This window comes from Clupea harengus, chromosome 4, assembly GCF_900700415.2.
Source record: "Clupea harengus chromosome 4, Ch_v2.0.2, whole genome shotgun sequence".
Lineage (NCBI taxonomy): Eukaryota > Metazoa > Chordata > Actinopteri > Clupeiformes > Clupeidae > Clupea > Clupea harengus.
This window is the reverse complement of record NC_045155.1, coordinates 21567040-21583720: the sequence shown is the minus strand read 5'-3', so window position 1 is coordinate 21583720 and position 16681 is coordinate 21567040. Positions and strand designations below refer to the sequence as shown.

Sequence of the window (16681 nt, the reverse complement as noted above, 5' to 3'; positions counted from 1 at the left end):
AAAAACAGTTTCTCAGGCCTGTCACACACATGTTGTGTAAAGCTAGACTTGCACATGACAAATAATAAGACTTGAGAGAAAAATGCATTGCAGTTACCTGTAGTTTGAAGCATCAAGACCTTCATTTGCTTTCACCAGTTCAATGAAGGCCTTCCTCAGCTGGCCCATTCTCTGCACCTCTTGGTTGACAAGCAGCCTTTGGCGAATGATCCTCTCACAGAATAACTTATAGCTGACATCAAACGTGGGCTCATTCCTAGAACACATTTAAATGAGAAGGAAAGAAATTAATAAGGGTTGTGATTGTGTGCACATACAACAGAATGCAGATTGAATGTTTACTTATATAATGTTAAGTTAGTAGCTCCTTGAAATGCAATTTACTACATAACTTACTGTTCTTTCTCTGGTTTTTCAGGCCTCGTCAAAAACCTGGTGTACTGATTATAACAGCCTTTGTGGTACTGCACCTCCAGAGCCGAGCCACGTTTGTAGGCTTGTCCTGTATGTATTCCATCGTGTAGTGGTGAAACAATGTACCTCTTCGTGCTTGACTGAAGTAATATGCATAAAACAATGTTTTTTGATTTATTAAGACATTCCGGTGTATTTTCTTCGTCTTCCGTACTGCTCGATGAAGGCAAGGTGGACGCCATCTTGCAACTCTGTTGACAAAAAGCAGCTACCTTATTGGTGTAGCATTATCACGTGTCGAAACGTGCCGGCACTCGCGACCAAGATCCTATTACGCTCTGAAGAAACTAGTTCGGCATAAAACATAGATGCACCAAAAATCGACTGGAAAGTCAGCGACGAACTTTTTTTTGGTAGCTAAGCACGACTCTTTCTTTTTTATGAACTAAATATTGTGTAGATGCACGCCTGTGGAGCGGGATTCGATTTCTAAAGGACTTTTCGTGGTTCACCTTGCGGCCTATTGGTTGTACATTCCCTTTCATATGAGTGCAAAATGGGGCTAAAAACATTCAAACGAAACCCACAAAAACAGTTTGTCAGGGGTGAACATGGGTGCTCAGGATGGTAGTTTTCATAATTGAGGCTGCTTTTAAGAGTAATCTTAAAATTTGAAAGTTGGGAGAAAAAATGATAATTAGCTTCACGTGCAGCATCATTCTATGTCAAATTATCAAATGCTGGATTGAGAGCAGTTTCATTCTAATTGGGCCAAGTATTATTAATGGAATGTTAGGCCCCATGTAAGTAGGGGGTGACCCTGAAATGCACCGACTTTTAAAACTTTCAAGGTTTCCCTTTGTGTTCGGTTCATTCCCATGCACAGAGCAGTTTACTTCCCCTTTGTAGTCAAAATGATGCATCATTGCTATTGCTGATGCTTCCTTGTCAGTTACTATGATTACATGAGAGATTTATTCTGAAGTTGCACAGGGATGCACAAGGTAATGTAATGCAGAGTACATTACACAGAGGCGTTAGTGTTACTTGTTGTTTGTGCGTCCTGAGATGTTAGGCATATAGTGAGGTTGAGATTCATTCTATGAAAACATTTGATTTAATGTAGCATATACTAGTATACTGAGATATTAATATGGGTTTCAGGCAATTACTGGAAATGTTTTTCCAATATACGTTGTTCACTAGTTTGGATCTTTGCTAGCTAATAAGGCATTCACTAGATGTATGTGTAAATATAGAAATGCTCGTTAGTTTGGCAATTACATGGGTCTTGCCACTGGTAGACCTCATTTAGCTGGAGCATGTGTGTATCTCTGTGACCCTTGGGATACAGGAGGAGACATAGCTAACTTTTACCTGACAGCTAATAAGTAACAACACTATTAAAGCGCCTAGAGACAATTGTATTGTTATGGCGCTATATAAATAAAATTGAATTGAATTGAATTGAATTGAATTATTTAGGTAGGCTGCGTGACGATTTAGTTGACTTTTTCACCCGCTAATTCACAAATTCACCTTCTTCTGGCTAGCCCCATGAACCGTATTAGTAAAAATGTGTGAAATTTGGCACACTTTCATGTCAAATGGGTCAAAGTTGTTGGTTGCACGTAACTTTTGATGGTAAATAACAGTTGAAGAGGTACCATTGGCCTCCTTGGAGCAAGCTGAGCTCAGTACACCCTATGATATCAAGTGTCTGGTAATACCATTGGAGATCCCAAGTCCAAGACATAATCGATGTGGATTTTTTGTGGAAAGAAATTCCAATCTTCACCATTCTTTGGTTTATGTGTGTTTGCCTTATAAAATGTATTTGTTATGTCTGGTGATATCTTGGGAGATCCCAACACAAGGATAGGACATGAGAGCCTATCATGTTGACCACATTAATGTGGCCTCCATGTTGGATTTCATAAAAATAAGTTTTCAGTTGCCACAAACCTTGTCAAATCTTCACCAAATTTGGCACAGATAATCTTCAATGCTTACAGCAGGGGCGTAGCTATAGGGGGTGCAGCAGGTGCGGCTGCACCTGGGCCCGTGAGGTGTCGGGGCCCGTAGCCGAGCCCAAAGATATACACGCATAAATTAACGGGCCCCCTATCAGCGAAGGTTGCATAGCGGGCCCACCCTCGAGCCCTGTACAGCGTCAAATTGTCTCGGGTCTGCTTATGTTCAAATGCGCGCTATTATAAGAACGATTGTAGTGTCAAATGCTATATATACACCTGAAAGGGCAAACTTATCTCAGTCATGGTTGTGATTATTTTTTGGGAAAAAGTAGCAATTTATAACAAAATCATATGCTTATCCTACATACACTATAGAAACTATCAAAACACTATTCAATTAAATGAATAAGTTCTTATTTTCTTTGGTATTTTTGTGATTAGCAATGATGATTGCTGGGTAATATGTATATTGTTGTCCAATGTCAAGTCTCTATTTGATCATGTGACAATACAATACGCTATAGTTAAACCAATTCTGATAACTTAGGTCTGAAGGTCTGATTAACTAGCTCATTGAGCACTGCACAGCACAACTTTACTCGTAACAATGCCTTTTAAGCACAAGAGTGGAAGTAGAAAAGGGCAAGAGAAAAAAGAACAGGAGGAGAAGGCGGCAAAGCTGCCTAAATTAGATTATTTTGGCTTTTGAATTGCCGTCAACTAGTCGCCAGCCCACGGAGTCAGCAGTGCAGCAGTTCAGCTGGGATCAGAATCGCTGTTTCTGCCCTCAGTGGTGTGTCAGCAACCATGCAACAGTTAACAATTGTTACGGTAAGAAATGTTCCTGCTGAGAGTCAAACAAGACTTAGTTCATTGTGTACACACCAATCACTTCTGAAATATGTAAGGTTGATTAATTAAACACTATTTATATCGATAACAAACACCTTTGATTAACGTTTTTTTTAGACGCGGTTGTGGAAGTAGGGAACGCTACGATTTTTGTTTTTTAGCGTTCACTAGGGGGGCCCGTCGTTACTACGTTACGCCACTGGCTTACAGCCATGCACTTGACATAATAACGTTTCCATGGCAAATATGCCCTGCTGGCCTGCTTGGCCCCGCATTGCTGCTCACAGCTCTATTTACAATTGCAATTTGTATTACATATAAAATGAAACATTAGGTTAAGAGTTCTATATTGAGAACAGATATGGCAGAACATAGCAGCGGCGAGTCCATTAAGAGTCAATAAACAACAGCAGTTTTGGAATGCTTTGCTCACCAGAATTCTTCTCCTGCATGAAGAAACTAATAGATTGTGTAGTTGTCGAGTTAGGTGCTGACCCAATCACAATTATTGTTATTAATATTTCTCATATTGTCACTTCTGACCGCCATTTCTCTGTATGTGAAAATTCTACATTCTGAGCATAGGCCTAGACAACATAAATGCGTGCACTTGCTGTAAGTGTTCCTCCGTTTCACTCCTGGCTGTCATGGAGTCTGTGTCCCCGGGACTCAGGGCTGTGGTGGTGTTCCGCGGAGGAACAGATAATTCATGGCGTTGAAGCGGGAGGAGCCGGTGGCCCACATCCCACATCTCCTCCCCAGACGGTTCACACTCAGGGTAATCAGTTTGATTATTAAGTACTCATTTATTGAAAGGCCTGGAGCTATGTGTTAAATAAATGCACTGGAGTAAATAAACGACGCACGCAGAATCGGCAGGGTTGAGATGCTGCCGATAGATCAGATAGTTGCACAGCACTTTCAAGCCAGAGGGGGAGAGTATGTATACTTAGGCACAGAGGGGGAGAGTATGTATACTTGCGGTGCGCCTGTTCCATGATGGAGTTATATCACTTTTGATTTTTTGTTACAGTGTATTCTAATGTAAACAAATATATCCGTCTATGACCTTTAAATATATATATATATAAGCCAAGCGAAAAAGGTCAATATTTCCTGCCTCAGTTGTTTCCCTGCCTGTTGACAGGAGTGATAACCCACGCCTCATCTTTCTTTCTGAGCCACTCTTAAGGGCTTGCCCATCTTTCGATAACCAGGAAGTTTGACACACATGTGGATATGATTTATCCCAATTACTGAATTCAGTCTTCAGCCTCTGTTCCTTCCCCTTCCTACCAACTCCCAGAATTCTCTCTCCTCCAGCACTCCAGACTTGTTGGACTCCTCTTTTTCGCCTCCGCTGGAGTTGTGGCCCTTAATTCTGGCTGGCGGGGCCTTCTCCTGTCACCAGCCGCCATGCGCATCCATCCTGCCTCCTGTTTGCGCTGACGGAGCCCAACTGATAAGCAGACACAGACTTGGGGCTTATTTATGTGAGAAAGCGCCGCTGGAGCAGGCTTCATTTCGGGACTTATCTGTGTAATTCATGCTTGGCTGGGCATTATCTGCTCGCTCCAGATCCCGGGACCAGAGCACGTTAGCTGACGCCACCGCGCCCATCAGATCGCCTTTGTTTCCTCCCGGAAAAATTAAATGGGAATAAATAAAGAAATGACAAGGGCTTGTGTGTGGTCAGGAGGAAAAACCTGATTAAGGGAAGGGATGGGAGTTTAGGGATAGGGTGTGGGTTGCCTCTTCCTCTCTTCCTCTGCCTGCTCTCTGTATCACTCGCTATTTACTGTTAGTTCTGTGCCATGGTTGGGATTTGAATTTCAAAGGTTGTCGCTGGTTTTGCCCATTAAACATCTGTTTTTGTGTGTAAGATTAGTTGTTATTACCAATTAAACTTCTAACATCTCATTGCTGATTTCCAATAAAGTAAATATTAGATTGAAGATGAATCATCTACAAACTTGTGCTAACCTTTTTAAATGGATTGTGAAACTGAAGAAGGTCTCTCAGTTCAGTTTTACAATAAAATGAAGCAGCATGAGCTCTTTATGGCAGGTCTGTATATTGACTTTTGAAGGTATATAGATATATTTTCAAATGAGATATAGGATGAGACAATACTGTTTATTAGGGGTGGGAATTGTCAAAAATGTGACAATTCGATAGTATTGCGATATTTGGGCCACGATTCAATATTATTGCGATTCTTAACATATTGCAAGGCATTACAAAAAATTAGGAAAATAAGACTGCTCAACTCACTTCAAATGTCACATTTAATTCTGTGAACAACATTAATTCTACACATTAACTGAAGTGCAAAAACTTAAAAGGGTAGTGCAAAAACTTCAGGACACAGGACCTTTGTAATTATTCTCTGAATAGGAGACCTCTCACATGAATGCTGAGCTCCCAGCACATTACTTAAAATTATTTAAATACAATAGAGTAACAAAAAGCAGACATAATAGAGTAACACAAACCTGAGAATAATCATATAAATAAGAATAACTTAGAGCTTCAATCAAATTGAGAAAAATAAACAAAAATGTGTACTGCTAGAGTCCAGTTGGCTGCAAGGTCATCAACCAAAATGTTAAATTAATTTGGGAATATTGGCATTTTTGTTCAGAAAAGGGAGTTGGTCAACATGCTCAGATGTTAAAGTGCTCCTCTGGGCCGTTACTATATCTCCTGCAGTGGAGAACACCCTTTCAGCAGACACACTAGTGCCTGAAATGCTCAGGTACACCACACTGCAAGGCTGTAAATCTTTGGAGATGAAGTAGGCTATCACCTCAGTGATTTTCTTAGCTCTTTGGAGTTTGGAGGTAACTTTATAATTTTTGTTTGCTCCAAGGTGCGTTGATTTGGGGGTAGGACAACAACTTTGGGTCGTTTCACCTCCTCAGGGCCGCTAACTCCAAATGGTTTGCACAACACACCTTAAGATAAGATTAACCTTAAAGTCAGAGTGACGGTTGCCTTAAAGAAAATTGGTTGGACAAAACACACTTAAGTCTTTTCCTTAAAGGCAAACTTCTGGATTTCAACCTGGGTCCCAATTTTAGATCTTTTTGGGTCCCAATTTGTACTAGGGACAAAAACGATCAGAACCGGTCCTGTATTGAGTTAGCTAAGTTTAGCTCAACGCTAATACCTGCATCCGTAAAACGGCTTTACAATGGAATCCTATGGAGCAAGCATGCACGTCAAAGTAAGCTGCTAGTTAACCTAGCAGTAAGTAACCTGCCACTGACAGGCTCATAAATGTTATTATAATGGACTGACAACATGGAAAGGGATACTGTATAACAGCCTTAAGTAAATCCCTCAGCTAAGGAGAAATCAAGCCTCAAATGTCATATTTAAGCGGAAAACTTTTGTGCAACAGGTCGCTGTTGCTTCTATGAGGCTCCTGACTTAACTGTGGTAGAACCTTACATCCACAGCTGTTCTAGCCATTCCAAAGAGTCATTGTCATGTCAACCTTGGTTGCTAATCCTGTCTTTAGGTAAGAATGCCATTCTTGCCTAAATGAATGAAAGAATGATCTCCAGCCACCTGCTAATCTACTGCTGTTACCCAGCAACCTGTAGACATGTTCTCCCTGATTTTCACCCTATTGAATTTCATCCATGACTGGTGTGATAATGTGTCCTGCATGCGATGCTTGGTTAGGCAAGTGCAGCCTCCAGCACGGCTTGATTATTCATGACGTGCGTAGCATTCGGTGGTGCTTTCAATTATGAGGAACAACTTCGCCTTTCTGCACCCCGTCCTGCCTGGACCCCCCCCTCAGGGGGAGAGTCCACATAGGGCTGTGGTAGTTTCTTCTCCTCCTGTGACAGAATGATCTATATTTTGTCTGTCGTTCTTTCTTTCTATCTATCTGTCCTTCTCTTTCTCTCACCCCTGTAGCTTTCCCAGGAGGTTGAGGTTGAGAAATGGGTAAGCAATGCCCCTTTTGTCTCGTTCTCATTCTTTTGTTCTCTCCCTGTATCTCTCTGTCCCTCTTTCTGTCATTTCATTCTGTTATCATTTGTCATGATGTTTCCGTTTTTTTACATTAAGCCAGATTTTAAGTGCACAGCCAGCGTCACGTCATTTACTTACATTTTCCGTAGTTGCCCAGCTAGAAAATTGCATATGATCTGCATGTTGATGGAGGTTATTTTCTGTGCATGGAGGATGGGAGTGTGAGCTAAAAGCAGTGATTACACCAGGGTGTTATTTTGGGGGTGGGGGTGCTTTGTTGCGTTGCTGTTCGCTCCACGCTCCACTTCTGTGGTCATCGCCACAGGGGGTTCCTTCACAATCACGCCCCTTTCCAGCATGTTCCTTGAGCATCCTGCCATTGTGTTGGGGTGTGTGTGTTTGTGTGTGTGTCTGTCTGTGTCTCCGTGTATGTGTCTGCTTGTTCTGGATGTCACTGTGTTTCTTGTGTTCATAGTACACATTAGCACAGCTGTTATGTCTTGCGGGTGTTTTTGAATGAGTTGCTAACCTTACATGTATTTGTGTGTCTACTCATTTGCATTCCTGATGCCCCGTGTCTTTGTCTTTTATCAAGTCACTTCAGCCACTGATATTTGTATTAAAATACACACTTCGAGCATATAGGATGTGCTTTAAATGTCTAGTTCAACCTCTAGTTTAAATACTCAGTAACCTTTTCCAGTCATCTGCTGCTGTCTCAATGTCATGTCTGGCTCACAGGTGGTATTTCATACCCTTTATGCCCATTCACTCTTGACACCTGCTCACTCCTAACTCACTGGCACTCGTCTCATCTCACCATGTCTCACTCTTGTCACCTGCTCACTCCTAACTCTCTGGCACTCGCCTCATCTCACCATGTCTCACTCTTGTCACCTGCTCACTCCTAACTCACTGGCACTCGCCTCATCTCACCATGTCTCACTCTTGTCACCTGCTCACTCCTAACTCACTGGCACTCGCCTCATCTCACCATGTCTCACTCTTGTCACCTGTTCACTCCTAACTCTCTGGCACTCGCCTCATCTCACCATGTCTCACTCTTGTCACCTGCTCACGTCTAACTCACTGGCGCTCGCCTCATCTCACCATGTCTGGCCAGAGCTCATGTGTTGCCTGCTAAGTCCTCTATGTCTTGATTTGTGTTGTTATACCACACTTTTGCTTAGCTTGTTTTGGAAGTGCTCCATTCCTAATCCCCTTCCTGCTTCTGCTCTGGTGAAGAGCTAACACCAGATGTCCACTTTTTGCAAGGTTCTTGCAGATATGCCAAGATAATTAGAAGAAGAATTTTGACATGATTATTTATAGGACTTTCTGGGATGGATTTGTTGTGTGGAAGGTTTGTCAGTTAGGTCTAATAAATGCTGGTGTTTTTACATTAGTTTAAAAGTGTAGGTGACTGTAATGCCACATGTGGTTTCCCCTAAAGCTATGTTCATCTTTTCTTTCATGCAGGGCAAGCAGCTGGAGAAGAAGGAGGTAGAGCTGAGAGCCTTAGATGCCTTCTACAAGGAGCAGATAGCACAGCTGGAGAAGAGGGTAAGTGTCACATCACAGATACCCTTTTTGTCGTATATGTATTCATTGCTGACGTATTTTATTTTTCTTATCTAATTTAATCTGTCTTCATGTATGAATTGGCTATACCAATGTTTAAATACGAGATTTTTCATCCATTTCAAAATGAAATCATTCTGACTGAAGTACACTTTTAATATTGGAGAAATAACGTCAAAAGTGTAGTGTGCTTACAAAACTCATGTTTTGCACAGTTATGTCCTTCATTTTAATCCTACCACAACTCTGAAGGGGTTCCAAGAAAAGTAACATTAAAACTAAATGCAGTTTAACAGCAGATTGTACATGAATATCTACCTCTACCAGTATGTTTCCTTTCAATAAGCCAATGACGTAATGAATACAAATTACACTACAGTATACTTCCTGGAAATCCAGAAAGCTATTTCCTCTTTGCTAGATTGGAGTAGGCCGTGCTTTGAAATATAGGGCATAACCTGCAAAGTCTGAGACAAGCTGCACAAGCATCCTGAGGCTTTCTGCCTTTTCCTGTTATAATTTTATAAGTTCAATCGAGGAGACTATACTATCAGCTAGATAACTAGCTATAATTTCATGCAAATCGAACTTTTCCATTTAAACCGTTTATGGTTATTAAAAAGTTTCCTTAGCTAGCTAGCAGATATCAATGTAATGTTAGCAAACGAGGGGTGAAGTCCCACCTACCCCTTATCAAACATATTAATTTGATGCTTGAAATTCCCACTGCAAGTATATCAGAAGATTATCGTTCATGGTACTAGGGTGCCAGGGGATCAATTAACAATTAGACTTAAACGTTTAGCGTCCATTCTCACACCACACCATAACACTAAATAATGTTCAAGAAATGGTTTTCACTTGAGAATTACTCCTATAAAATAGGGTGATAGTGATGGAATGAAACCCAAAAGGACTGTATTGCTAGTTAATGAGTAAGTGACAATCGCCACAGGTTTGTCCGGTCAGAACAATAACGGATGCCAATGTTCCAATGAGGTCTGATTTATTGCACACACACACGAAGTGAAGACATGAAGTGGTTGATGAATGATGCCCGTGAATATAATTATCCCGTGTAAAGGGACTTATATCCACATTTGAATCCGTGAACTGACTGATATAATCCGTGCTTTCTATTAACAATACAAATGACAAATATATACAATTAAATACAATAAAGATGATATATACAACAAGAATGAAACAGTATATACACTATGAATATTACGGCTATGATTAACTACGGATATGTTCCTTTCACACCGTGCCGCGTAACGGTGAACATTCCATTTATCCCGTAATAACAGTTACTGATTGAAGTGACGGTAACAAGTGAAATACAAATTATACAGATGACACATATCACAAACACTCACATTCTCAATGACGCACGGCAAGAATGAAAGTGAATGTCTCTGATCGTGATATTGTCCGATGTGCTCCTTGATGATGACTTCTCCAACACCGCTCGACTTGACCCACAACTTGGCCAGAGGAGGGTCGGCCTTATATAGTGTAGATGAAGGGGAGCCTTGAAACCGTTTAGAAACTGTTGGGGTTTGACCAAATGGTCAGTGAAATTCCACTGTGCACGAGCCCCACGGAACTCTGGGATCAACTGATAGGCTGACCTTTCATGGACCCCAGGTCCCGTGAGTGGCCGGCACAGTAGGGGTGCACAGCTGGATGCAGCTGGTGAAGCAGCCTTTTTAACAACTCCAGTAGCAGCCCATAGGTTGACTATGAAGTATGAGCGGCATGACCTTTCTCAATGGTTTCTGGCTAATTTGACCCTGAGGAACAAAACAAGGGTGCTGTCGTTTACTGTAACCCAAGCGAACATCGAGATTTTGCCACGCCCTTTTAGCGCGCCTCCAGTGCATCTGTATCTCATCCTCTGAAGGTCGTAGACACTTGAATTTTGTCTCAAAATGACCGGAATAGGCATGTTTATATATGCACTATGTAGGTTTCTAAGCTCTAAAACCTTCACTTTTCGAGATATTCAAGAAGAAACTATTTTTTTTTTAAGATTTGAAACTTTTTGCGCCCCACGCGAATATCCCCCCCAAAAAATCTTGAATATCTCGAAAGGTAAAGGTTTTAGTGCATACATGCGTATTCCGGTCATTTTGAGACCAAATTCAAGTGTCTACGACTTTCAGAAGCTGAGATACGGACGAGCACGCGTGCTAAAAGGGCGTGGCAGAATGTCAATGTTGGCTCGGGTGACGGTAAACGACAGCACCCTAGTTTTGTTCCTCAGGGTGAAATTAGCCAGAAACTGTTGAGAAAAGTCGTGCCGCTCATAATGCCTACTCAACTTGAGCCTGCTAGTGGAGTACCGTAATTTCCGGACTATTGAACGCACCTGAATATAAGCCTCACCCACTGAATGTTTTACAAATAATTATTTTTAACATAAATAAGCCGCACATGTCTATAAGCCGCAGGTGCCTACCGGTACATTGAAACAAAAGTAATACAATAGTGATGCATATTATTAGTTTTGCCAGTTACGATAAATGCACTGTTGCTTTAAGAGAGCACAGTTGCAAGAGTCAATCAGAAGCTAGAACGTTAGATTGAAGACAGCGAGATAGAAGAAAGACGCTAGTTTGAAACCAGTGAGCTAAAGAACTTGAAAAGACTGGATTTGTATTGTTGTAAACTTTTTTTTAAAGTTTTGAGTTGTGTTCTGTCTACGCCGGTAGACTGTGGTTATTTTGACATTAGTTAAGTTATTGAGAGATACTGAGAAATCGCGTGGAGCTAAGCATCCATGCGGCTGCATCCATGCTAGCATCCTAGCTCCACAAAAGCACAGTAGAAAGCCACCAAAGCCACAAAGCCACCGTATACAGTCACAGGTATCATAATCCATAAATTAGCCGCGTCATTGTTTAAGCCGCGAGGTTCAAAGCGTGGGAAAAAAGTAGCGGCTTATAGTCCGGAAATTACGGTACCTTTTGCGCCCCACGCAAATTAAAAAAATAGTTTTTTTCTTGAATATCTCGAAAAGTAACGGTTTTAGAGCTTAGAAACCTTCATAGTGCATATACAAAAATATGAGACCAAATTCAAGTGTCTACGACATTCAGAAGCTGAGATACAGATGCGCTAAAAGGGCGTGGCAAAATCCTGATGTTCGCTCGGGTTACAGTAAATGACAGCACCCTAGATATGTTCCTCATGATCAAATTAGCCTGAAACAGTTGAGAAAAGTCATGCCGTTCATACTTCATACTCAACCTATTACCTGCTACTCCAGTAAATGGGGTATTTGTGTGTGTTCTGAGTGTGTGTAGTATTTTAGCTTGAAATGCCCGTCCCTACTTCATACAACTTTTAAAGGGCTTGTAGCAATTGCACCACAACTACATAGCATGACGTAATGTTCAATTAAGTGCGGTTAATACATGGATGCGGTCAATACACATGTTTGTTTTATTAAATTACATAAAATACTGTAATGCGGTTTATATACAGTGTGGTTAATAGTCGGGAAAAGACGGTAAGTCTGCATGGTAATAAAAGGTGAAAACCTCTTATGATTGCGTTCATTGGGACCGCCATAGGTTGCTGCTTTTGACATGTAGAAATATCCTTGAAAGCCAATTCTCCGTTATTACAAGTGTGTATGTCAGTAAAGTAGTGTGTAATTATATTATTAAGCAAGATATAATTCAATTGAAAAAGGATAAGCCTTTTTATGTAGATTAACCCTTTCACACTTTCTTTGTCTTTTCCATATATATTGAATAAGCAAGGCAGTTGGAAAAATTGGTGAAAATGGCACACTTGATAGGCATGACAAATTTCACTCTCATTGAAGTCAGAAGATGTCTGTCATTGGGACAGTTCTCTCCATAGGCTTGCTGGGGTTGATTCATGTCTAGTGTTTTTCTCCTCACCTTCTCCTAACAGGGTAATAACTGTACACAGATATGTCTGTGCGCCTCCTACATCTTTATGCTCATTCTTTATGCCCACTGCATGCTAGAGGTTTCTGAGACCTTTCATTTCTCTTCATGTTTCCCCACTGAATCCCTGACATTTCACCCTAATGAAAACCTTCAGTGGTGCCAACCAGTAATCAAAGTTTGTGCAAAAACTGAAGATGACTTAGAGAGACTGATAGAAGCACAGATGTATCTGCAAAGACTGCGCTGAATAAAGAAGACACCGCAGTGGAGGATGGGTTCTCTTCTACAATTTTGTCTTTATAACTCTGCTTTTCATGGACTTGAACTAGATATGTTCAGACCCTCTGTATTTCAGGGGACTCCTGAATTAAACTTTAAATTCACAAATCAAGAAAAATAGAACTCAGATAACAGATTGGAGAACCTACAAAAGTGTTTCTGCATGTTTATTAGCAGTGATGATTCTGGTGGGCCATGACAGCAGTAATAATAATAATGTTTCAACGGTTGATGTTAAATACACAACTTGAACCATCGAACCAGCATGCTACTGTCACTGAACCTATCATTGTCCAAGCTATGTCACTCCACACCTACAAATGTCTACCTGCCCCCTCCTCTTTGGTTTTTCTGATGGCTGTGCCCTATGCCCAACATTGAAAGTCTATTTTGACACGTGTACAAAGTGTTCTCTGTCATAGTCAACTCAATGCACTTCTGAGGCTAGCCCCATTCCCACTCCACTCATCTTGCTAGCACTTAGCACTGCACTGGATGTTACATCATGCACAATTTTTTTTTATTGTGAGTGCATTTTAAAAGAGGAATTATGGATGAACTTTATCAGAATCAGAATCAGGTTTTATTGGCCAAGTAAGTTTGCACAAACAAGGAATTTGACTTGGTGAAGTAAAGTGGCTCTCAATGTGTATACACAAAATATACATTACAACACAATACAAAACAAACAGTGCAACAGTGCAATGGTCTAAGAAGTTTAAGAAATATATACAAGGCGGAATGGCTATATACAGTAGCTGTGAAACAATAGTGCAAAGAAGAAGTGGAGAGTGCAAGAAGTGCAGGGATAAATATATATGCTGCAGTGGGTTAGCTGTTCAGTAGTGAGACGGCTAGGGGGAAGAAACTGTTTTTGTGTCTGGAGGTTTTGGCGAACAGTGATCTGTAGTGTCTACCAGAGGGGAGGAGTTTGAATAGTTTGTGTCCGGGGTGTGAGGGGTCTGCAGTGATTTTTCCTGCCCGTTTCCTGACTCTGGAGGTGTACAGGTCTTGGATGGTGGGCAGGTTGGCACTGATGATCTTTTCTGCAGACCTGACTGTCCGTTGTACCCAAAATGCATTTTGTTCTGTATACTGATGTGCTTTTGATGTCTACATCCATTCATTGTTTTTTAGGCATAACTTTGTGGCAACGTGCACCTAAAAACATGGTATGGTATGTGGGAACAGACTGCACATGGCTAAAACGGCATTCCGCAAGAGCACATGACAACAAGTTGTGCTTTTCTGACTTTTGCATATGGATTTGTGGGAGGGTCGTGGGAGAAGTGGAAGTTATGGGGGGAGAAGCGCAAGGATTGATTATGTTTTCCGTTGTATATGTAGGAAAACTGCAGGGGACAGTGGAATCTAGAGTGCACGTTAGATGCAGAGGCAATGGAATTGGTATTTTGAGCACCAGTTTTGCTCATTTGTACCATGTTAAAAGCAACCTCTAATTTTGTGTGCCTTTTTATGTCGTTACCGCTTTTTGACTTAATCCACTTCCTTATGTGTAGATGCCTACAACACTATTGACTTTGTTTGTTATAGCTGCACAAATAGTCTGGGAATTTTTATTTTTTTGGAGTGGTGTAGAATTGCTGTCTTTGCTTATTGCTTATCTCTCTGTTTGATGATACCTTGGTTAAAGTTTTAAAATCACTGCACTGGTTACCTGTTAATTTCAGAATAGATTTCAAGATTCTCTTACTAGTCTATAAATCACTCCATAGTCATGCACCTGAATATATAACAGACATGCTCTGAAGGTACACACCCAGTAGATCCCTGAAGTCCTCTGGCACTGAACTTCTAACAGTTCCACAAGCCAGGACAAAGAGACATGGGAAAGCAGCTTTTAGTTTCTACTCCCCCAGCCTTTGGAATACTGCCAGAATGGCTGAAACGGTGGACACCTTTAAACATGCACTTAAGACATACCTCTTTGATCTCGCTTATCACTCACTGTAACATTTATCTGTTTACTTATCTGTGTCTCTTTACAAGTGTTTGTAACAAACCGCTGTTAACCTTATCATGATATTAGAGCTTAATTACTAAGCCTAACCTTAACTGAAAACAAATACGTAGCACGCACACACCCGCTCTGCCCCTGTCCTACTTGGGTGGGCCTGGGGGCTGAGCGGGTGAGAGAGACAATGCCAAACCCGGCATGGAGGTCCCCCTGCCAGACCCCGGTGGCACGCCTCTAGTTTCTCGATCCTGTAATGCCTTCCATGGACCACTTGGTGGATAGGAAAACAGATGCTAGTGTGAAGATAGTTTAATTAACCACAGTTCAACCTAACTGTAAGGAAAAGATAATACATGACAAATATGAAAGGACTCTTAGCCATAGCTTAGTCAACGGGAAGGTAAGTACAAGTATTTCGCCTGGATTTCGCCCGAATTTCGCCCGAAATAGCAACTGCTAGCAGACTCAAAAGACAGATACAACATATCCAGCAGCTGTCTCTTAGTTTGATGATAACCGTGCTGAGCAGTCCTTTACGGTGCCAGTATGGTTAGTACGTCATTTCCTGTTTATTTATCTCTGAAAAATCGGAGAAGTGTTTGTAACCCCCTCCCCCCCCTTTTTTTTCCTACTGTGGGGCGCATTGTGTTACCCCCTGGTATGAAATGCGCCGTACAAATAAAGTTTGATTTGATTTGTTAGCATGTACTGTATATCTATCTCTTGATCGCTAAACATTTGATTTCATTTAATGTCAGTCCATGATTCCATGATTGCGTTTAATTGCGCCCATGATTAAATGATACCATATAGATGCGGGCACCACAACATGCATTGATTATGCGATTAGCTGCAGGTTTAGCACATCCACGTCAAATGAAAAGGCACAGTGTACGTTTCCTGCGGATTGGCCAAGTTGCTGTTGACGCTGCGCTCTCTAGCATACATACTTCTTGGTTGATTGGTTGATCAGCACAAGGCAAGCATGTTGTTTCAGGCAAAATTGAATGGTAGCAATTGTTTTAGAGAAAAACGGGTATCTGTTTAAACCTGTGAGTCACCTCGATGCAAACTTTATCATGGCTTGTACCCGTCTCTAGTGCCTCTTCAGGTTTAGATGAAGATTGCCAGTTACTCGTTAGGATAGCTTCTGAGCAATGAAAACTACTCTGATAGACCCCATTGGTTTAAAAAGCCAGTCAATGGAAAGGGCTTGCTCTGCAGTGTACAATGCAGTTGAACAGAAAGTGCTCCAGCAGAAGCCACAGTGCCACCTGAATGCACCCAAATGGAGTCGGAATGCTTCTGGAAGATTTGTGAGTTTCCGTCGCTGTCCATCTTTCCTGCCTACTCGCGCTCTCTCTCTCTCTCTCTCTCTCTCTCTCTCTCTCTCTCTCTCTCTCTCTCTCTCTCTCTCTCTCTCTCTCTCTCTGTGGTCTTATCATCCACATGCAGCAAGCAAATAGCATGTTTTTTTCTGGCTTGCCGCAGGAAATGGGGCCCAGCATGTTCTTGTGTTAGTGCTGAAAGAGAGAAGCTGATTGCAAGTGTTTTTTTTTTGTTCTGAGTCCAGTTATCCCAGAAAGCCAAGCGAAACGTGAGGTTAAGTGTAAAAAGCAAGAAGATGGTCATTACTGTTGTAAATTGTAATAGCAGTGCCCCTGAGGATACTCAGTGATGTC

The 16681-nt window shown here is 41.4% G+C and overlaps 1 protein-coding gene across 2 annotated transcripts in view; it reads left to right on the top strand.

Moving 5' to 3' along the window:
* chchd6a (coiled-coil-helix-coiled-coil-helix domain containing 6a) overlaps positions 1 to 16681 on the top strand; it is a 70587-nt gene that overhangs the window by 16098 nt on the left and 37808 nt on the right. The window contains exons 5-6 of one of the 2 annotated variants that reach the window (XM_031566760.1): positions 7176 to 7205; positions 8712 to 8795. In XM_031566760.1, the coding sequence (XP_031422620.1) occupies positions 7176 to 7205; positions 8712 to 8795 (114 nt within the window). The remainder of the gene's footprint in view (positions 1 to 7175; positions 7206 to 8711; positions 8796 to 16681) is intronic. The other variant, XM_012820869.3, reaches the window with a different exon arrangement.